Source organism: Gallinula chloropus (assembly GCF_964237585.1).
Source record: "Gallinula chloropus genome assembly, chromosome: 28".
NCBI lineage: Eukaryota > Metazoa > Chordata > Aves > Gruiformes > Rallidae > Gallinula > Gallinula chloropus.
In genome coordinates, this window is record NC_140113.1 from 6180128 (window position 1) to 6202402 (window position 22275).

Sequence of the window (22275 nt, forward strand, 5' to 3'; positions counted from 1 at the left end):
TCCCCAGGGGCCGGGCGGTGATTGGTCGGGCGGTGTCATTGAGGGGAGCGCAACCTGCCGCGGGATTGGCGGAGCGGCGGCAGGGGGGGCGGGGCTTATCCCTTTGAGTGAGGCGCGGGCCGGCCGGCCGACTGCTGCACGCGCCGCCAGGTGCTGCCCCGCCCCGCCCCGCCCTGCCCTTCCCTCCGCGCGGGCCCGGCCGCGGCGCTGCCTCAGGGTCGCCTGAGGCGGGAAGGGGAAGGGGGATAGAGGCGGGCGGGAGGGGAGGTGCTGCCGCCTCAGCGAGAAGGGGAGCTGCCGCTAGAGCTGCCCGGCCGGGTCTCGGTCCCGAGGGCAGGTGGCACGGCTCTGCCGCGGGACGGGGCGGCGGTGTGCCTGTGCCCGGCAGCACAGGCGCCTGGGGTGCTGCGGGGGCTCCTCAGCCCGGGCCTTCCCGCCGGTGGTGCCTCTCTCTCTCTAGACAAGAGAGCAAGCGCTGTCCTCCCAGACAGGGAAGAGGCCGAAGGCTGAGGCCGAGCCTTCGGGAGCGGTGGGAAAGCTCTGGGACCAGGCGCCGAGGAGGAGGAGGAGGAGGGCATGTTCCAGGTATGGAGGGCAAGGCAGCTGCTCCAGGGTCTTCCTCTGCCGCCTGGCTCAGGGCTTCCCCCTGCCCGTAGCAGAGCAGCTTTGTAGCTGAGCTGCCGGCCTGGGTCCTCCTCTGGGCCTGGGTCCTCCTCCAGGCTCGTAGGCCAAGCAGCCCTACAGAGGAGCCAGCCGCCGAGGAGCGGCTCGTTGCAGGGCTGGGTGTAACCCGGGCTCTGTGCTGCCACAGATTGGGAAGATGCCATATGTCAGTGTCCCACTTCGAGGGGAAGGCGGTGTGAAACCAGGCAGGAAAGGTACAGCTGGGGTCATGCCGGCCTCTCCGCCTCAGCAGCTGGCTCTCCAGCTCTGGCTTAGCGTGTCTCCCTTTGGGGGGACCTGTGTGTGCCACGCTGAGGAGCCTGAGCTGAGCCAGCCGAGCAGGAGGGTTTAGCACCTGCTCAGTGTGAGTGGTAGAAGCTGAAGTACAGCACAAAGAGATCTGGAGCTTGGCAGGAATGCTCTGAGCAGCAGTTCTGGAAGCTCTGATCCTCGGGCCACCTCTCATCACCAGTCCTTTCTCTGGCAGGTCTGTGAGGTGGAGGAGGGGAGGCTAAAAGCACTTGTTCTGATGTTGCTTCCTTGTGTCCTATCTGACAAACTTCTATATTGGTACAGCTGATGCAAACAGGTGTAATTTTGTGTGTTTGCCCCTACTGGTAGTGGTGGAGCTGTGCTTGGCAGGGAGAGCCTCACAGAAATCAATCCGTTCCCCATCTCGGTGGGGACAGGAAGGTTAAGACCCTTCTGGATCCCTCCCAAGACATATTATTCTCCAGAGGTGATGAGTCAACAGTCAACTTAGGCCTCTTGCTTTAGGACTTAGACAGTGACTTGCCAGCTTGCCTCATAGTTTACAGGCCCTGGACTTTTTTCACCTGTCCTGGATGTTGTCCTCAGCAAAGATTTGCTTAATGTGGCTTTTCTTGAGACACCTTTTGGTCCTTGCTATAGATTTTTGTGTCAGGGTAGATGGATTTGTTTCAGCTTGGTTTGTTTTGTAACCACTAAGCATGGCTTTCCTTCCAGAAATTAATTTCCTTCAGAGCAGTTACATGTATAAATTACTCCCTTAAAGGGAGCTGTGTACACTGTAATGAAAATGGGAAGCAAGCCCTCAAGGAAATGGAAAGAAGGAAAGGACTGTTGTGAACTCCTTCCAGGCTGGAAGAAGCACAATGTAACACCAAAGAGCTGTCAGTTAGAGCAGAGATCATGAAGAAATGTGGTTGGGTGGGTTTTTTTCATTTAAAGACTGCCTCTGCTGTTTTTCTCACGAGTTCTTGGCCTCTGATCTTTATCTAGTGAATTTAATAAAGCTTGGGCCCTGTTTCTTTGCTGTGATGCTTAATGAAGCCAGAAGGGACGAGCTGACAGCACCAGTCTGGAACCCACACAGTGAGTTCACTGCTGTGTGTGTTTCGTAAGGGAGAGGGACAGGACATTGAGCCCTTCTCTGCTGCATCTCCAAAGAAGCCAGTTGTTCTCCAGTGTTGCAGCCACACTAGTGGCTTCTTGGCAGCAGCAGCTGTAGTTTTTGTTTGGCTTTTGATTTTAAATAGAGCTTAAGTTGGCCTTATTTATTTTGGGCCACTGAAAGGATGGTGTCCTAACTGCTGTGTGGAGTAAGGTTCTCCTAGAATTTCTTCCCAGCTCACACAGGTGGGAATTTGTACTTGGGAATAGGCTACAAGGGGGCTCTTGGAAGGCAGTTTGGTGCTTGTCAGCACTGAGTACTTCTTGATATGGATGCTGAAGCACTGGTGCAGCTGCTGCTTCTGGTCTGTGCCCCTGCCACAGACTCCAGCTTTCCCTTCACTAGCCAGCCTGGTCTGCTACTTGATCCTTACTGTGGGCTTCCTCTGAAACCTCTCCTGCTGTTCCTAGGCATTGCCCTGTCTGCAGAACAGTGGAACCAGCTGAAGGAGATCGTTCCTGAGGTCGATGCTGCAGTCAGGACGTTACAAAATGAAGAATCTTGGCCACCTTTGATCTGGTTCCTTTCCCTTGACTGTGCTGGCAGCTGTAACGCCAAGGATTCTAACCTGGAGCCTTCCCCTCGCCTTGCTGGGGTTTTCTCACGTGGTGGTGGTCATGCTGAAAAGACCAGAGACTCTTGTGTGTTCCAGAAGTAGCTTGAAATGAGCACCTGGAACAAGAGCTGAGGAATGAGACTTAAGCACCTCTGGCCTTGAGCAGACTTGGTCTGTGCTGGTGAGGGGCATGACCCTAACCTGGCCTTCCAGGGCTTGGGTGGGTTCAGTCTACATCCTTTGGGGTTTCAACTGCTCCACATCTGTTACTGCCTTTTGCTTGTGTAACCACTGAGTAAGCTGTGGTTTGTTTGTATGGAAGGTTTGTGTACCTCGAGTTGACATCCTCTGTGTTTTCTCCACGTGTCATTCTGGCTATTTCAAGTACTGGCTGCCTTGGTGAGGGTTCTTTGGTGGGTTTTTGGGGTTTGGGGTTGGTTTTCTTTTTGAGTGAAGAAAGGGATTATTATACTTGAGCAGCTGGTTGGTCTGTAGAGGGTGAATATGCACAATGAACGTGTTTGCATTATAAAAAGGAGAGGCATAGCGTTTCACAGGCTGGCACCTCAGCTTTTTGTTTCAGGCACCCTTCTGTGGAGCTTGCTGTTGGATTTCCCTTTCAGGAGGAGAGCACTCTGTAGATGTGTTCCCAATAATCCTGCTATACAGAGGCACTCAGACAGCACTCTGCTCCAGGTCATGGGAAGGGCAAGCTAGAATGTGAATCATTCAAAGGAACTGGTAATTAGGAAGCCTATTAAATAGAGGGGAAATTAAAGGCCTGAGGAGGAAAAGGAATATTGCTTTCCCCATGGCAAGGGAAAATGACAAGCTAAGGAAAGAGCAGAGGGAGGATATTTTGTGCCTGAGCTCTAAATGGATCCCACTCTGGGATCAGCAGCAGTGAGCACAGCCTTCCTCAGCAAGACTTTTCCAGACTCTTCAACAGCTTGCGTCTTCGGTCTATTTTTGGGTTTTCTCTTGCCCTGGTTTCCATAGTACCCGAATGCTTCATGCTCTTAAATATATCTGACACTTGCAACACCTTGGTGAAGTAGGAGGTACTGAGGCCCTTGCTCTGGAGAGGTACCGGGGCTCTAGCAGATGTGGGGTGGAGCAGGGAATTGCAAGTAGGCTTTTCCTGAATTAATGGGATTAACCTTTCATTAGGGACAGCAGGAGGGGCAAAACCAACCCCAGTTCTCTGTTAAAACTCTCTTAAACCATGAAGAGCTGGGTGCTGTAGCTGCTTGGAGCAGGGGTGGAGATGGGTGGGCTTGATGACTGAGGCATCCCATGTTCAGCTGTTCTCTAGTCAAGTGTCGCATTTCTCCCTGAGTGAGGGAGAGGGAGCGTGAGGATACTACACTGTGTCCTGAAGCTGGGTTGCTCCTGCTGTAGGCTCGTTCCTGTGGAATATTTATAACACAATGTGCTAATACAGTGTTCAGAGACTGGGGGAATGGGAGGAGAGAGAATTTGCTGTGAAAGGGAAGCAGGTGGTGTGGCAATGAACCTGAGCTGCTGGGGATGCTCAGTCCTTTTATTTTGCCCCAGACTAAAGCACCCAACAGAAACAACCCTCCCTGGGCATGATACATGCTCCAGGAGCATTTGGTGAGCAGAGGGAATAACTGGATCAAATCAGGAGAGCTTAATGTCTTCACTGATGAAAAACAGGTTCCTACCATGACCAGCTCAGCTGAATGTTGCATGATTCTGGAGCTGATGAGTGTGATCCCCTTAACTGGGACAGGAGGGCTGTGTTCTGGTGTTTCCTGACTAGCTTTCAAGTTTGCAAACAACCCAAAGGTTTTGTGTAACAGGTGACAAGGTGCTTCCCCCCCTTTAAGTTCTCAAAGAACAGCTGCTCTTGATCAGGAAGATACTTGGAACCTTGGGTGTTCGTTTCCAATCTACCTGGACGTAGATAACTTCTGGTGATAAACCCTACCAGCCTCAAAACTTCATTCACTTTTAGTTTGTTGCAAAGTTTAAAAAAAATAAATCCCCCTTAATATTAAAATGGTTGGGATAAGAGAGAGCCAGTGAAAGGTGAACAGCAAGGTCCTGCTGTTCACCATCATCAGGAGATGATGAAAGAGACTGAGGAAAAGGACCTGGAGGGACTAGTGGATGAGAAGCTGGACATGAGTCACCCGTGTGCCTCTGCAGCCCAGAAGGCCACCGGCATCCTGGGCTGTATCAAGAGAAGTGTGGCCAGCAGATGGAGAGATGGAGCACCCCTCCTATGGAGACAGGCTGAGAGAGCTGGGCTGGTTCAGCCCGGAGAAGAGAAGGCTGTGGGGGGACCTTACAGCAGCCTCCCAGTCCCTGAAAGGTGCCGATAATGAAGCTGGGGAAGAACTGTTCCTGAGGGCATGGAGTGATAGGATGAGGGGCAGCGGGTGCAGCAGGAGCAGAGGAAGCTCCATGGGAATGTGAGGAGAAGTGTTTTCCCTGTGAGGGTGAGGGAGCCCTGGGACAGGCTGCCCAGAGGCTGGGGAGTCTCCTTCTCTGGAGACACTCAGACCCACCTGGACACGTTCCTGTGGGGTTTAGTCTGGGTGATCTGGGGGGTTGAACCGGGTGATGTTTCGAGGTCCCTTCCAACTCCTAACACTGTGTGCCTGTGATTGTGAACTCTCCTGTGCCCCTGGCAGCCTCTCAGTGACAGATGCAACATGTTTCTTCCTAATCAGCAAAGGTGACCTGTCACTTCTTCATTCTCTCTTAGTGCTATGACTATCTTTCATCTACCCCTTAATCCTGTTACTGTGGTATATAATTCTCTGGCTCTGTAAACTCTTCCCAGGTGCTGATTGACAGCTGTTCTATTTTTTCATTTACCAGCAGTATCTCCATGTCTGGTTTTTCTCTGCTGCAGTTGGGGTGATTATAATATGTCCATTTGTGGACTCCAGAAGGAAAGATATATCCAGTATCTTTTTAAACAGACATTTTCTACCTGAGGCACTGAGTCCCTCGAGCTGTAGCATAAGCCTGGAGCAGCTTGTGCTGCAGCAACTGACATGAGGAAGCAGGCTAGGCGTAGAAAGTTGCTTGAAAACATTAATTGCTCAGCCATGATTCATCCAAGGTGAGGTCTGCCTCTGTTGTGGTGAAGGTCTCTTGTTTAAGATGGTCTATGAGAACAGCTTGACTTGTCATAGGCTTCCTAGCTGATGCCTTTGTGGCTTCCAAACAGATGGAGGAACCCTGGCAGCCTCTGCAAGAGATGTAAACAGAGAGTTTGACCAGTGCAGGGAGTTCTGGGTGGTTTTTTTAGGGTGATATAGTACCATCCCTAGAACACAAGGGATGTAAGAGTCTGGAAATGGCCCCTGGGCTCAGACCAGGCTGCAGAAAGCCGAGGGCCTTTTGAGTCTGTTTTAGTGCTCAGCCTGGATGCAAATTGCAGGCCCTGAGAAAGTGTCGTGGCAGCTCTGCACACAGGTGGGGACAAGAGCCAGGGCTGGAGAACGAAGGGTACAGAGCCATAGCTTGGAGAAGGGTTGAGATTCTCTGCTGAGCATGAGAGAGAGGGAACGACTTCGCAGTGCATGGGCCTTTGGTTCTGCAGGGGCATCTGTCGTTCTTGCCATGACTCCACCCTGGGAGCCAGGTGGGTGCTCATACATCCCTCTGCTTGGGACCCCTCTTCTTCCCCTGATAACCCACCCCCTTTTTCCTCACCTTTCCTGTGAAATCTCCTGCAAGTTACCCCCTGTTGCAGGGGCCTGGAGTCAGCTATCCACCTTTCTGGGTTAAAAACCGAGCAGAACAGATCTGGGGGGTGAGCTGGTGGGGCACTGTGGGGACAGGGTGGGAAGGAGGGTGGAACTCGGGGAGCAGACGAGAGGGCAGCCTGCAGATTGGGCTGCTGTGTGGGCGCAGGGAGCTGTTACTGCGCTGGATCTGTGTCCCCTCCTCCACTCACTGCCTCCACCTATCTGCAGGATCCAGGGCATGAGTAGTGGGAGATGGCAGAAAGCTCCTAGCAGAGAGATAAGCGTAGGGAAGAGAGGCCAGGCTGTGCCTGCACCACAGGCCTTTGTAAGGGCTCAGGCCTGGCTCTGCCAAAGCTGTATCTGCACACAGTGCAGCAAACACCCTCCTCCTTCCAGCACCAGGGCGCAGAAGTGCATTCAGCAGGGACCCTGGGGTGGGATGACAGGCTGAAACCTATGGTGTGATGACAGGAGCTGTGCACGCCGTGCAGGAATCGTCCCGTGGGATTCCCCAGGCGGTATGTGGCTGTGGGTGGCAGAGCTGGCTTGGGCTGTGTCCCTGCAGCTGTGCTGCTGAGGGGCAGCTGCTTCTCGAGGAGCACGAGCTTTGGGCCTCAGTGTCACCCTGGTGTGATGCAGAGAAGGTGAGATGGGCCTGGGCTACCTGGGCTGCTCCGAGCACTGACAATCCCTGGCTGCCTCGCTTTGTCTGTTGGACCGCAGAAGCTGGTGGGAGAACAATCCATGTCCTTGTGTGAGGGGTCAGATCTGATGCTGGTAGTGATAACAGCTGTTTCATTGTGGGTACCTGACCAGCTTCTGACCATCTGGCACAGTCTGAACGGGACCTAGCTGGAAGTGCCTGGGCCAAGCTACAGTTAGGAGGGAGATGAGCTTCCCAGAGGGAAGGGGGCTTTGCTCAGGGGCCTGGGGCAGAGAGCCCTGGCCAGGTTCTCCTGTGTTTGGCTCTATCCTGGCCTGCACCAGGGTTGTAGGCCCGTGGCCACGTATCGTTCCTCTAGCAGCTGAACTGGTGCTTGTGGCTGTGCCTGCTGCCCCGTGGCTGTGGGGGGACGGCTGCGTGACAAAATGTGCTTTAAATAATTTCTTTTCCTCCAGCTCCTAGTGTGAGATGCTGAGGGAAAGGGGCCAGACACTGACCTCTGATGTGGGTGAATCACAGAACGTTGGGAATCGGAAGGGACCCCGAAAGCTCATCCAGTCTGACCCCTGCCAGAGCAGGATCCCCCAGGAACGTGTCCGGTGGGGTCTGGATGTCTCCAGAGACAGACACTCCCCAGCCTCTCTGTCCCTGTGCTCCCCATCGCCCGTGAGGCCGGGCGCTCTGCCCGTAGCCGCCTGTCCTCGGGCAGGGGCTCTGCCGCCTGGCTTCCTGGCCGCTGAGGGGAACGTGCCCGGGGGGTCAGGCACCAGGCCCGGCGCCGCGCACCGCCCGGCCCGCGGGGCCTGCAGCCCCCGCTTCCAGCTCTTCCCCAGCGCCTCGCTGCCTCTCAGGCCCCGTCCGCGCCCCTCTCCCCCCGGACAGGTGCCGCGCCTCCTCCTCGGGCTGCAGCCGACCCCGCCTCGCCCCCCCCCTCCCCTTCTCCCTCCCTGCGCTCCCCGCCGAGGCCACCCCGGCTCGGGGTCCCCCCGCGCTGCCGCCCGCAGAGGGCGCTGCCGAGCGGCTCTTTGTGGCGCCGCGGCGGCGGCGGCGCTGGCGGCGGGGCCGTTCCCAGCCGCGCTGCCTCCCCCGTCCGCCCGCAGCCGCGCCGGGCGCGGGGCATGGCCAGACTCACCGAGGGCGAGGCGAGGAGGCAGCCGCCGCCGCTCCCGCCAGCGCCGCAGCCGCGCCGAGCCTCCCCCATGAGCGGCAGCGGCGGCGCGGAGCCCCCCGCGCAGCCCGACAGCATGAAGGACCTGGATGCCATCAAGCTCTTCGTGGGGCAGATCCCGCGCAACCTGGAGGAGAAGGACCTCAAGCCGCTCTTCGAGCAGTTCGGCAAGATCTACGAGCTCACCGTGCTCAAGGACCGCTACACCGGCATGCACAAGGGTGAGCACGGCCCCGCACGGCCCAGCCCGCTCCCCGGGGCGCGCACAAAGAGCGGCGGGTCGCAGCACCGGCACCCGCCCGCCCCCGGCCCGGTCCGCGCCCGACCCATCGCGACGCGCTGCCTCGGGCCCCCTCCGTGTGTGTCCCATCACCCCCCACCCTCCCCCCCCCTCCGCCCCCCTCATTTCCCCCCGGATCCGCCGCCCGGGAAAGGGGCTGCATCCCCGGCGGCCGCGGGCGGGGGTCGGCACCGCGGCCCGGGTAGGGTTCGGCGGAGCCCTCCGGCCCCGGCACCCCGCCGGTGGTAGCCCGGGGCCTGGCGCCGGTGCGTGGGGTGCTGTGACAAAGGCGCTGATGTGCGGAGCGGGGTTGCCTGAGGATGCTGCAGGTCGCGGGGCTGAACCGGGAGCCCTGGCTGAGCGGCCAGGCATCCTCCCTGTGCTCTCAGGCCGCCTCCCAGGCCGGCAGTACGGCGTTACAGCTTCAGATCCGCCTAACAAAGAATAGCGGCAGCGAACGTGCCGCTGCCGGCGGCGTTTGGGAAGGAGAGGGGCCTTCCCCGCGCCAGCCTGGGGTAGATGAGGGGTCTCTCTTGGCTGAAAGACCTCCAGTGGGTACCGAAAAGTTTGAGGAGGCACCTTTAGCTGCGCTTACTGCTGCATTTGCAAGCCGTGTTTTGCATCCCCGTGGCGCTGAGGATGTGGAGCGGTTCTAGCTCGCTCCCAGCAGGTGTTTGGGATCTTGTGATCACCACAGCCCCGGCCATGAATGGGAATTGGCCGAGCCCAGTTTGCTGTGAGGCCCGAGGGAGTGATGGCAGCACCACTCCCTGGCACATGTAGAGCAAGCCTGCAGGGAGCCTTCAGTAAGTACCCTGAAAGCTGCCAGCGATAACCTGGGGCTTCTCTGCCCTAAAATAATAGTGATGGGGACATGTCTTGGTGTGTGCTAGAGGGAGCCTACGTTGGCTCCAGTCCTGATGCCTCTGGCTTTGGATTTAGGAGGAAAGGTAAGAAAAATTGTGAGTGCCCTGGCAGCTTGGACCCTTCCAGGCAAAGGGACAACAGAAAAATAAGTTTCTTTTTGAACAAAAGGCTGAATCTAACCCCCAGCACAAAAGGCAAAGCACTTCCTTGTGAAGCCTCTGGGAGCTGGGCTGGCTTGAGTGCAGCAGCAGAAGTATGTCTGGTTGGGACTTCAGAACCAGGATGTGTTTATGCGTCTGTGCACACGGGGATCCTGACTCCAAACCTGCTGCCATCTGACACTGAGTTGCCAGGTTTCAAACCCAGTGAGGAGGAGAATGGCCCTGAGGCAAGAGGCAATTGCACTTTTCATTTCAGTTGACATATTAAATACAGACCGTGCGGTCTGAGGTCAGGTTCCAGGCAGGAGGCAGATTCTAGGGATCTGCCACTTAGATAGAGAAATTAGAGGGGGCAGCACTGGTATTAGCCAGATCGGTGTGACATTAACTTGCTGCTAAATGCAGGATTCCTGCAGCAAAATAAACATATCCCTTTGGTTGTGATGTTTTGGAGTGGCTGCAGGTGTGGGTCAGGGGTTGGTGGTGCTGTGTTCTGGCCAGAAAAGGCCGGAGGGGTGTGGAGGTGGTTCTGGTGGGTACTGCACAGTCATTTCCACACACCTTCGTCTGTCTCGCCGCCTTCCTTCCCTCTCTCCCTCCCCATTTTGTGCTTAGTGAAAGGCTGGGATTCCTCTCCTGGTGACATGGGTTTCTGCACAGACAGACCCTCAGTGTGGTTTGGGAACAGGCACTATACCTCTCCAGGGAAGCCATTCCTCTGCAAGGATGGGGCGGGGGTAGTGTGCAGTGAAGAAATGAGCCATGTAATCCAGCCAGCCCTGCCCCAGCCTTCCCCTGCTGCCTTGCCAGGCCTGGCTGCATCAGTTTAGGCTCTGTGCATGGAGGCCAATGTGGTGAGGAGCTGCTGCTACCAGGAGCAGGCTGGGAGGGTGCTGGGCCTGCCTCAGCAGCCTAGAGTGCTGCCCCAGGAGCCGCCCAGGACTTCACAGCCCCTGCTCAGGGGCCAATCTGAGTAACCAGGTGCTCGTTCCCCTACTGAAGCCGTAATATTCCTGGGGCAGTTGTAACAGCAGATTCATTTTTTTTTCCTCCCTGCGTTTGCTGATCTGCAGTGAGATCCAACTGACAGCTCACATGCAGCTTCCATCTGCTTTTTCCCTTTCCCTAAACGGGGGGAAGCAGTTGTGTGACAAGTCAGCTCTGCTGGTAAAGCCCAGAAGCTCCTCTTGATGATCCCTTGCAGCTCAGCGTGGAGCTGAGCTGCTCTCTCTGCCCCCAGGGAGGAAGTAAGGAAGGGTGGAAAAGGCCTGCTGCAAGCAGGCAGAGTGGCAATTGGGCTCCCAGGTCTGTGAGCCCAGAAGCTGGCCTGGACAGTCCTGTGCCAGCGCTGAGAACCGATGAATTCACTGGAGGCAGAGGGCCTGCTGGAAACATGAGCACCGTTACGAAACGGGTCTGTTAGTGCCCGACTGCTGGTGTCTCAGCAGCCTGACTGCTGGTAGCTGGTGCTGTTCCAGCCTCATGATGATATTCATGAGGCAGGGTTGGGTTGGGATTTTTTTAATTTATGTTAATCACAGATATATTTGCATGTTAATGGCAGCGTTTGTCTTAAAGCTAGTATTTCTGTGGGAAGAGGCGTTGGAATGGGTCAGAGCAGGGGGAATTGGGTGGAAGTTGTGGCCTCGTGCTCCAGGATTGGGCAGAGGGGGCAGCTCCTCCATGAGTGCTGGCTGTGCCACCCGGCATGGGTTGCCCATCAGTGCCCCTGGTAAGGAACTGGGGAGATTCTGTAGTGTGTGATGCTACACTGAGCTGCGGGGAGTGGTGGGGACGGGCTCGGGGGGTGCGTGGAGGAGCGGGTGTGCAGACAGGCAGGTGGCTTTTCCCAGGAGCAAGGAGGCAATAACAACCTTGGCCTAACTTCTGTCCTCACTGGCAGCTGAGTTTTGACTCAGCTTCTGCAGGCTTGTAGATAAGCTCACCGCTGACTCCCTGCCTCCCCTGCTGAAGTATTTGATGTGATTTGTAATGCTGAGCCGAATCCAGAGACTCCTCTCTTCTGCAAGCTGACAGCCTCTCCCTGCTCAAGGCTTTGGACCGCTGGGATCTGGAGTAATGTTGAGGATCTGAAGGGACTGTAAATCCCAGACTCAACTTGTGGTTTGTAGGGAGGATCAGGCACAGAATATCGCGGGGTTGTTTTGGTTTGGTTTGATGTTTTTCCCCTGCAGTGCTGTGTGAGTGGAGCTAGGCTGGGTTCTGGTTAGAGGGAGCTGGACAGTCTCCTGGAGCCAGTAGGAATCGGGTGGTGAGACTCAGCGTTAAGAGGATGTACCAGCTAGGGACCCTTGGCAGAAGGATGATGACACCAAGTCATAGTTGCAGTTAAAGCTTTGCTTTCCTAACAGAATGTTGTGATTAGCAGAGCACAGATTTTATTACCAGAACAGCACAGAATTTCTACAAGCAGAACTGCTACAGTACTGCCTGTGAGCAGTGTAATGCAGCATTTACAGTACAACTGAATTTAGGATTTCTAATCACCTGGACCCCTGCAGATTGGGTCAGATTTTAATACTGTTTTGCTGTGTCAATGTAACAATCATAATCTGGCCTGGAAAATCATCTAACAGAAGCCCTGAGAGAAGGCAGACAGTGGTGGGGACATCCCTGGCCACCCCAGGCACGGCTCTCGCTGTCCAGCAGCAGCTCTGATCCAGATTCCCCCTCTTAGGACTCAGCTGGATCCTACTGACAGTGTTCCAGGTGCTGTTGTGCTTCCTCGTTCCACGACTGGATCACCAACGTGACCTGGCTGGCTGGTTCCCTGGGACCTTCGGGCTGGCAGGTTTTACCACCACGTCCCAGGGCTCAGCAGGCGTGACTGGCTTGGTGTTAGAAGTGCCCAGGGGGGCAGGGGGCTGTCGACCTGAGTTAGACTGTGAGCCAAAGCAGGAAATTCAGAACTGGGAAAACCTTTGTGCCTCCCTGGAGTTCTCTGTGTGAATCTCTGTGTGACTCTGCCAGGCTGGGACTTTGCAGAGAGAATAGACTCCTGCATCCCACCTGCAGAAGCATCTGGCTGTGGGGGATAGTAACCATGCTTTTGAAAGGATGTAGGTGACCTCTTCAGCTCCCTCCTTCCCTTAGCCAGTACAGCCTCCCAGGTTCCTGCCATTTGGGAAGCAAGAATGAGATGAGCTGGATGAGCCGACCGTCCTGAAAGCTTAAAGACATGGAGAGCTCTGGGGTGGGGAAGTAGAGAAGGCTGTCCTGTGCCCACAGGCTTCCTTGTCCAGGCCAGACACAGCCTGTTGTTGGATGCTGCCCAAGTGCCATTTCATGCCTGAGTGAAAGAAGGGAGCACAAGCTGGCTCCTGAAGAACCAATATCCATGTTGGGATAGCAGGACAGAAGCAAGGATTGCCCAGGGAGTGAAGCAGAAGGTTTGAGTGAGGTACCTTCAGGCTCCACAGCTACAGGATGCTTCTGTCTAAAGAGGTTGCTACTGCTCAGTACAGCTACTCAAGCACCTAGAAGATGACCAGTTATTTTAGAGTGTAGGGAAGAGAAAGACTGGAGGGTTCTAGGGAGGGGACTCGTGGCACTGATCTTTGGATCTTGAACACCCCCAATACTTGTGCACTGTTGCTGTGGGGTTTTTCTTCCCTAGCAAGAGCTGTGAGGACAGATGGGCATTGCTTAGCTGCAGCAACTTGGGATGGAAGAACAGCATCATCTTGTTGCCATGGGTTGGGATTGTCCCAAGTCGCTGGCTTCCACGTGGCCTAATAGTGTGGTGTGCCATGGAGTCACTTGGAAGGGAGAGATCCAGGCAGCCCCTGCCCTGCATCCACCCTCGGGTCCACGGGGAGCTGAAGCAGCTTTGGAGCACCCCAGACCAGGCACGGGAAGGTGCAGCCAAAAGAATGTGTCTCTCTGGGCCATAGCAGTGCATCTGCAGCCCCAGCACAGCGCTGTAGCCATGGACATGTAGCAGGGAGCTGAAGGGACGTGTCCTGCCTTTGCTTAGGATGTGAAATGCCACTGTGAATAGGAGGGGGGCGAGTGAGGGGGTCACATGCACTCCAGCGTTTGAGTCTCTTCTCCGGAGCTTTGCCCATCCTCATCTGAAACAAGTCAAGTGACAGAGCTCCAGGCATTTCCCTGGGGAGATCATTCCACAGTCTAATAAATCTCTCTCTGCTAGGAAATGTTTCTTGATAACCAGCCAGTTTTATCCTTTGCTTAGTTTCATTTGATTGTTCTTAACATCAGAGCACCCAAAGATGATCCCTCTTCTTCCTGGAGGGGCTACAATTCCTCCCCTCCTCCCATGGCTCTGGTGCTGGGTTAAGATGTTGAGTCAAATCTTGACTAAGAATGTCAGCATCTGGCCTTTTCTCTGTGCTTTTTCGTCATCTTCCTTCTTCAGCTGCCCTTGCAGGATGCATTGTGCTTTGCTGATGGCTGTTATATCCTTCACTGTGCATGTTGAATGTTGGTGTGTGACTGTGGACGCTGCATGGGTGTACATATGGCACAGCTTCACAGAATGGGCTTGGAAGGGACCTCCCAGAGATCAAGTCCAACCCCCTGCCAAAGAAGGGCCCCTAGGAATATCTCCAGAGAAGGAGACTCCAGACCCCCCTGGGCAGCCTGTCCCAGGCCTCTCCTGTAGATTTCAAGGATTCTGGGAATCTGTGTCATGAAGGCTGTGGGGGGACCTCACTGCAGCCTCCCAGTCCCTGGAGGGAGCAGAGGAACAGGAGGGGAATCAGCTTGTTAAGAGGGGAGATAATGGCAGGACAAGGGGGATGGAGTGAAGCTGGAGGAGGGAAGGGTGAGAGGAGATATTGGGGGGAAGTTCTTTGCAGAGAGAGTGGTGAGGGGCTGGAAGGGGCTGCCCAGAGAGGGGGTGGGTGCCCCATTCCTGGGGGTGTTCCAAGGCCAGGTTGGCTGGGGCCCTGGGCAACCTTGTGTAGCTCCAGGCCTGGAGGTTGGTGTCCCTGCCTGTGGCAGGGGGTTGGAGCTCTGTGACCCTTGGGGTCCCTTCCAACCCAGCCCAGTCTGGCATTCTATGAAGCTTCCATGTGAGCCTAAAACCCCAGATGCTTCTCCTCTGCCCATGCTTTTTTCAATTTCAGCTCTCAGTGACCGCCCTGGTACGTGCCTCTGATCCCTGTGGCTCAGGCTGTTCCTCCTGCAGGCAGTGGGAGCTTGTGTTGTGCTCTCGTACTGCTTCTCACCTTGTTCAACAATTCTTTCCAAGCTGGATGACCCAGTGGGACCCTTTTCCATAACTTCAGCAGACCTTGGACTAGACCTGCTTTAGTGCTGGTTCTTTGTCTTTTTCCCTAGAGTCTTTGATGCATCCAAATTACCTAATATTTACACCTTTAATTAACAGCTCTCCCCCTCTGTGCATCCCCCCCAAAAAATAAAAGCCAGGTCTCACACAAGGGCTGTCCTAGGCATTTCCTCTGTAGCTGAGCAGAAACCTTGGGATGGGGGTCTGCTGAGACAGGGTGGTGTTTGTTCAGTGACCCTGTGTCACCAAAGAGGGATGTTGTCTCCAGGAGCATCTCTGATTGTCTAACTCGGTGCTTCCTGTGTCTGCTGCAGGTTGTGCATTCCTCACGTACTGTGCCAGAGACTCTGCCATCAAAGCCCAGACAGCGCTGCACGAGCAGAAGACCTTGCCAGGGGTAAGTCCCAGAGAGTCGTGCCTGGGGCTTGTGCCATGGGTGGGCGGCTGGGTGATCATCATGGGGAGGGAACGAGGGTGAGAAGTGGCTCAGATGAATTTTCCTGCCTGGGGAAGGGAGTCAGAGTGGGGATGTGGGAGCCAACGGACGGTGCTGCTTCTAGCAGAGCTGCTGCTCAGTTCTCCACCTTGCCAAGGCTGCCCTGTGTGATCCAGCCTGATTCTGTGCTGCTCTGTGGTCCCTGTGGTGTGACGTTGACACCTTGAGCCGTCCATCCCTGTCCCCTTGACACCTTGAGCTGTCCATCCCAGTCCCTAGGAAGCTGTGGGCTTTGTTGGGGTGAAGTGTGTGGACCCAGCCTGCGCAGTGGGCACGCTGGGCAGCTGGCAGGAGACAAGCCAAGGTGTCTTCCCCCCCGGCACGCAGAACTCGGCAGTGTCTCTGCTCCTAGCCTGCTGTCACCTGCACGATTTGTTGAGTGGCTCTGTGCAGGACCCAAAATGACTTCTAGTGCAGCAGCTGGTGCAGTGGAGACAAAAATACACTTGCCACATCGTGTTGCTTGGAAAAGAAACGGGTTATATAGGTGAGATGAAGATGCTGAAATAGCTGTGGTGTGTTCCTGGGTCCTGCTCACTCCCCACCTGGCAGTGGGAGTGGGGATCACAGGAGACCTGGTGCTGTGGAGCAGGTCCCTCCTTGCAGGGAAGTCCTCTGCCTCCCTGGGTCCTGCTGGTGAGCTGAAGGAATTTGGCGTTGTTGCTGTTCCTGTTCTGGTTTGATTTGAGAGCTTCGGCTGGGCAGTTCCCTCGCTGCGCTGAGGGGGCTGATCAAGCGGTGTTGGAAGGATTCATTTGGTGGTGAGTGGGCGGAGGAGTTGGGTACTTATAGACAGAAGCTCACAGGAGGCCCTGAGTGCTCAAGGCAACAGAATAATTAATGTAAACCAGGGGTCTCTGGAGAGGGGTTAGGAATTCTTAACCATAACATTTCCTCTTTAACCCATACAGGGCCCAATAGCTTCTCCCTTCTCCCAGCTCCCCTACGACCTCCACACTCACGCATCCTTCTCCGTATCCTCTTACCTGTGCTCCCTTCTTACACGGGCCCTATTGGCACACATGGGCTGGAAAATGTGTGTAACTTAATTACTGCTTAATAGGAGTCTGAGCATCTCAGGTTATCTCAGGGCAGTGAGGAGGAAGAGGCAGATAACCAGGTGGTCAGATGCCATCTGTGAGAGTATCAGGTGAGGGACAAAGGTCAGTCTTTCAGGCTAAAGCACCGTGGGCTTCTGCATGTCAGTGCTGACAGGAGGCTGTAAGAACAAGTCAAAGGATGGAGGAGCAGCCCTGATGAGTCACGGTGCAGTGACTGTTATGTGGTGGAGAAGACAGACATGTCTCTCCCTGGTACCTGTAGAGGAGCTCTGAAGGGTTCTCCTCCTGTTTGTGCCCTTGGTGGTTGGAGAGTGCTGGATGGAGTAGTACTTACAGCAGCGATTCATCTGTGATGTAGTGATCTAAAGGCTTTTTATGTTAAGGGAGGTGTAAGAAACTGCTTGGGAACGGTAAGAAGTCTGTGCTAGCTGAGTACTTTCAAACATGTTTGTCTGGAGACAGTTAATGAGCAATGTGGTGTAATTAAGCTTCAGGATTAAGATGAAAATGAGCTGTGCTGCATTTGGAGCTGTCTATTTTCAGGCTGGCAATACACCACTTCATCACATTGAGTTTATCTTCTGGAAAGTCCCTCAGTGACCAAGAAGGCAAGATCCTCTCTCTCTCTTTGGTCATTTCTAGTGGTCACTGAGAGATGGTTCCTTCCAGAGTGGAACAGACCTCCATCCTGATATCCACAGGGCTGGTCTTGACATGGGCTGGGTGACCTGAGGTGGCTTTCAGACCTGTTTTCTTGTGCCTGTATGGTATCATCCAACTGAATACAGAATACTCTGGAAATGAGTCACAGGCAGGAGCAATAGATAACTGATTGTTTCCCTATTTTGGGAGCAAAGCTGTGAAATTTCGTCTCCATACGTTCACATCTACATCATCTTCTGATGAACTCCATGGCAAATCCTCTCACCAGTAGCTTTCCTGAGGATTTATCTTTATATTCAGGTTTTCCACATAAGTCAGTAGGAATCACCATGTTGGTTATTTGCTTTTGTGGCATTTCTGGCAAGTTCTTCTTTGGGGAGATCAAAATTCTTGTTTATTTTTAACTTGAGGGCTGTTGGTGTGGTGCCTAAATAGAATTTAGACTCAGAAAAGATTGTGTTTGGGCAGCATGGTTTAGCATCTTTTATTTTGGGCTTTCACCTTTTGTAAGGGCTACTGTGCTCAGGGTGTAAAGACGACCACTGTCACCTGTATCATCTCAGACACCTGCAGTGCCTTTAGAGCTGGCTGAGTGCTGCCTGGAAGTACCAAAGGCATGGCTTGTCCTTTGGGGAGGGAAGGAGCTTCCTAGAACACAGAGGTACAGGTGCATCCTCAGTGAACCAGCAGCTCACCTGGGATTGTGAAGGGCTGTTGTGGAGTGAGACAGGCTTGCCCATCACCCTGGGCACACACCTGTAGGTGTGATTGTGGCCAGCTCTCTTGGCCACCCAACATACTTGCCCTTCACTTGCTGCATCCTGCATGTCCAGAGGTCCTGGTTTGTGTTCCCCAGTTTTCCTCCCTGAGGACAGGCTGGGGAACAGCACAACGAAGTCTGACTCAGTCCCAGTAGAGCAGTTTGATGGGCTCCAGAAGCTCAACAGGGATGGAGATGGATCTGCCTGAGGAACAAACCAGAGGCCGGCTCCAAGTCCATGGGCTCTGGGGAAAGACACACCACTCATGGAGGCTGAACAGAGGCAAAACCGTTGGGTCTGAGGAGGCAGTCAAGGCCTGATGCTTCTTCCTAAATCCAGTGTCCTGTTCAGCTGCCAGCCAGCCTAGCAGCTCAGTGCTTCACCTTCTCCGCGCTCCCTGGCACGCTCCTCCCTGGCTCGGTGCAACGATATTATATCTCAATAACCCATGCCTTTGATTCGTGATTGTGCCTTCACTTTGCTGAGCTCTGAAAGGAATTGGAGAGGTTATTAATGACACGCCGTGATCACACACCAAGTTAAAGCCTCTTGCTAAGTGAAATTTGAGGGGAAAAGCAGCCAGCTTTTCAATATTTCGCAGAAAACGCTTTGTGTCTCTTTTCATTTGCAGCCAGACAGTTGCAAATTACATAAAATTGCTCCTGAAGAAGAAGGGGAAGAAGAATAGAGGGAGGAAGCAGGAAGAGGAGGGGGGTGATGTGTTTAAAAAAGTCATTTTTTTCTGGCAAGGTACAGTTACAGTTTTATTTCTATGCAGAACAAAGAAGGGCTCGCTGAAAGGTAGGCAAGTAAGTGGCAGAAATTGGTATTGATCCAAGCTGGGAATACGGGCAGTTGAAGAGCAGTGATGGGGGTACTGAAATGTGGCTGCATCGAGGGGGGGAGAACTCCTGGATGCAGTGACAGCTTGGGAACGCGGGGCCACGGGAATGGAAAATTACAGAGAGCAGCAGCGCTGGAGCAGAGAGAGGCTGTGGGAATGCACCGGGGGTTGAGATGCTGCAGCGCTGAGGTGGCTGGGCACGCAGATTAATGCGGAGATCCAGCAGGACCTGAGCAGAGGGCATCCTCTGTGGGCAGGCTGGCTCCTGCGCTGCGCACCCAGGGCTCGCCGTGGGCCACCTGTCAGGTTCCCCGGCCTGGGGTGATAGAAGGGAACACAGGTGATTGGAGTGGCTTTGGTAGAGAGATCAAAGCATCGAATTCTCCCCTGTGTTTTCTACCAGCGCTCCTGTGAAGCCAGCCTGGACCTGTATTTCTGAAAGTTTCTTCACCAGAAGGCTGTGGGATGCTGCAGCTGGCACAGCTGGGAGACAGGCTGAGCGGTGGGGTCCTCAATGTGTGGCTGGGGACTGAACCTGGACTCTGGTCATTAATCTTTGAGGTGGCCTCTGCAGTTGGAACCTTTGGCAATGTTTTGCCTGTGGCCACCCTGGGGTTTGATAGACAATATCAAGAAATGTGAGAGATGTGCATTGTTGTCAGGAGAAGGTAGGAACACAGAGAGCACAGCAAGGCCATCTCTGTGAATTGGCAGCACCAGGACATGAGGGTGCTTGGCTAAAGGAGACCATGGGCAAGCAGCAGCAGAAGAGAGGAGTTTGGTTTAAGGGGGCTGAGAACTAGAAGCAGGGCAAGGCAGCAGCACTACGAGGTACAGGCAGGGAGAGAGCAGGGTGCTGAGGCAGACCTTGGCTCCTGCTGCCTTCAGAGTTGTGAGGATGCTGAAATCAAAGATCAACACAACTAGCTACATCAGGTCACAGAGGCATCACAGAATCACTAGGTTGGGAAAGACCTTTGAGATCGTTGAGTCCAACCATACCTGTCCTCTACTAAACCATATCCCTGAGCACCTCATCTTTTAAATACATCCAGGGTTGGTGACTCAACCACCTCCCTGGGCAGCCTGTTCAAGTGCCCAACAGCCCAGGTCACTGAGCACCTTCTCCATATGAGTTTTGAATATCTCCATGGAGATCCTGTGATTTCTCAGGGACCTGGGCCCACTTCCAGTGGGTTTTCCATGGGCATGTTGTTTCTTGCAGGAGGTTCTGCACCGCTTGGACCATTAACGGTTGCCATGGGAACCGGTGCGCTCGGCCTGTGCACAGCAGCCGATGGGGAGGGTTCCTGCTGCTGTCTGCTTGGCCCCATCCGCCACCACCACGGTGTGTTAAATTAGCAGAGACCTCCTGCCCCGAGCTGCTGTGATTAACCTGCCACAGGGGAGAAGAGCAGGAGCGTGGCTGCCCTGAGGAACTGCCAGTAACCCGGCTGTCAGACCCAGACCCACCGCAGTGTGTTCCCCATCTGTGAGAGGCCCCTGTGAGCTCACTGCAGAGCTGGCTGTGTCTGTCGGGCTTCCTGCACCCTTTCACCCTTTGCTGAGGTCCCTGGAGGCTCCCACTTGTGCATGGAGAAGCACTCGAGTGTGTTCACCAGACCAGCAGCATCAGTGGTGCACCAGTGAGTGCAGGTGGATGTTGGGCATCCTCTCCAGGTGGCCTGATGGAGAGGTCGAGGCCAGGTGACTGTCACAGTGCTCCCAGCTTTCCCCTCTGCAGCTCTCTTGCTCAGAGTAATGTGGTGGCCTATCTTGCAGCATCTCATGGCTGCTTTTGGTAGGCCTGCTAAGCACCTTCCACTTCTCTTGGTGGCTCCTGTGGTTAGGGCCTCCTTGAGCAAGGCGGGGACGGCAAGATCCTGTCTCTGCTGAAGCAAGCTGCTGCAGCTGGCACAGGGTCTTGGGTCCTCAGGCCTGTGGCTTTCTTGTGGTCTTGGTGAACTTGCTAGAGGAGCTTCTGGGGTTTTCAATGCCTTCAGCCCTGTCTTGCAAGAGTGGGGAGGAGCAGGGGGAAGTTTGGGGGCAAACACTGTTCTTTCCACTGCTGCAAAGCCCCCTTGAGAGGTGCTCCCCTGAATCTGGCCCAGGATCTTCCTTCCCGTTGCCTCGGGGGAAAACTTGTTCTGGCACCTGTAGAAGAGGGTTTGAGGAAGTTGGTGCTTTTCTTTCCTCCTCTAAAAGCTCCTTTGACCTTCAGCAGCACTAATCACAAGTGACAAGAGATTGGGGCAACAGGGAAGATCATCTAATGCCCTTGATGCTGTGCCCTGTGGTGCACTGAGCCGGCAAGGAAGCAGCCGCGTGAGGACAAGCTGACCGTGGAGTCCTGCGGGACCGCACTTGGACCGCGTCCGCCGCGCAGGCACGTAGGGGAGAGGGGCTGTAGCTGCTGTGTTGGGCTGGCCTCCCACTGCTCCTCTGATGTTGATGCACAGTAATGGTGCTGCCACTTCCAGAGCCGTGCCGGGGGAGCCGAAGGCTTTCTGAGTCATGGCGATAAGCTGCTCGCCTGCCTCCCGGAGCAGCACTGGCTACGGTGGGGACAAGACGTCTGACAGTGTTAAGGGAGAAGGAGCACAGTGTGGTAGAGAATCCAGGAGGCAAAGCAGCCAGTCCATGTGTGTTTGGGCCTGCGTGCTGCTCAGATGTCTGCTTGTTGATTGCTGCATGTGCTCAGCTTTGGTGGGGGATGGAGGGATGACATCCCTGCTCTGCTCTGTGCCTGGGTCCTCAGGCCTGTGGCTTTCTCATGGTCTTGGCAAACTTTCTAGAGGAGCTTCTGGGCTTTTCAGTTCCTGTGCCTGGGGGTAGGGAAAATACTTCCCAAAGAAACTTGGGAGAGGAGTTGGAATTGATGGGTTGTCTTGGTGACCCAAAGCACTTGGGTGAAGTCCTCCCAACGATCTTCCTTGCTCAGGCAAAAAGAGATGGCCTTAATCATAAAGGCAGGAGCTGTGTGGTTTGGACCCTGGATATCACATCCTGCTTCTGCCACAGGCTTTTGCATGACCTTCATCATCACGTGCCTTGATTCCTCCACCTGGAACACGGTACTCAGAATTCTTCTTGTCTCCTTCAGAATGGGATTGGATGGAGTGAATTCCTAAGGAGCTGTGCTGGGGTGGTGCTTGATGCTCATGTTGCTCAGTGAGACAACTCCCCGTTCTCACAGAAGGATGGTTTGTTTGGGTCAAACCAAGGTACACTGAGACATCAGCAGAAAGATGCAAGCAGGAGCCTGGAGCACCGAGACTGGCACTGATCCATCACTGCCCCCATTCCCAACCACGAGCAGAATCCAAATGAGCAGAGCAGCATTTAGATTTATGTGCTCTGCACAGCTCTAAGTGGTTGTGATCATCCAGGCAGGGCGTTTTTAACTGGTCAGAAGAGGACTAGCCCACAATTTGCAAAGCCGAAGAGCCCAGGACCTAATTCTGCCAATGGCCTTGGATGCCTTTTGGTTCCTGATGTCCCAGAGGAGCCAGCCTGCATTGTGTTTCCTGCTCTCTGCCTCTGACCCACTTAACACTATGAGATTCCCCTGCATTGCACCTGAGGGGCTATTTTACATCACTTACTCCTAATTAATAGAGAGGCTTGCCCTGCCATCCCAGGGGGCTTTC

At 54.6% G+C, this 22275-nt stretch overlaps 1 protein-coding gene across 2 annotated transcripts in view; it reads left to right on the forward strand.

The window, feature by feature from the left end:
- Window positions 1–8167: 8167 nt before the first annotated feature.
- The window catches only part of CELF5 (CUGBP Elav-like family member 5), a gene marked incomplete at both ends in the record, with an annotated part of 28600 nt that continues 14492 nt past the window's right edge, over window positions 8168–22275 (forward strand). For both annotated transcript variants that reach the window (XM_084276233.1, XM_084276234.1), the window contains 2 exons: window positions 8168–8438; window positions 15115–15197. In XM_084276233.1, the coding sequence (XP_084132359.1) occupies window positions 8168–8438; window positions 15115–15197 (354 nt within the window). The remainder of the gene's footprint in view (window positions 8439–15114; window positions 15198–22275) is intronic.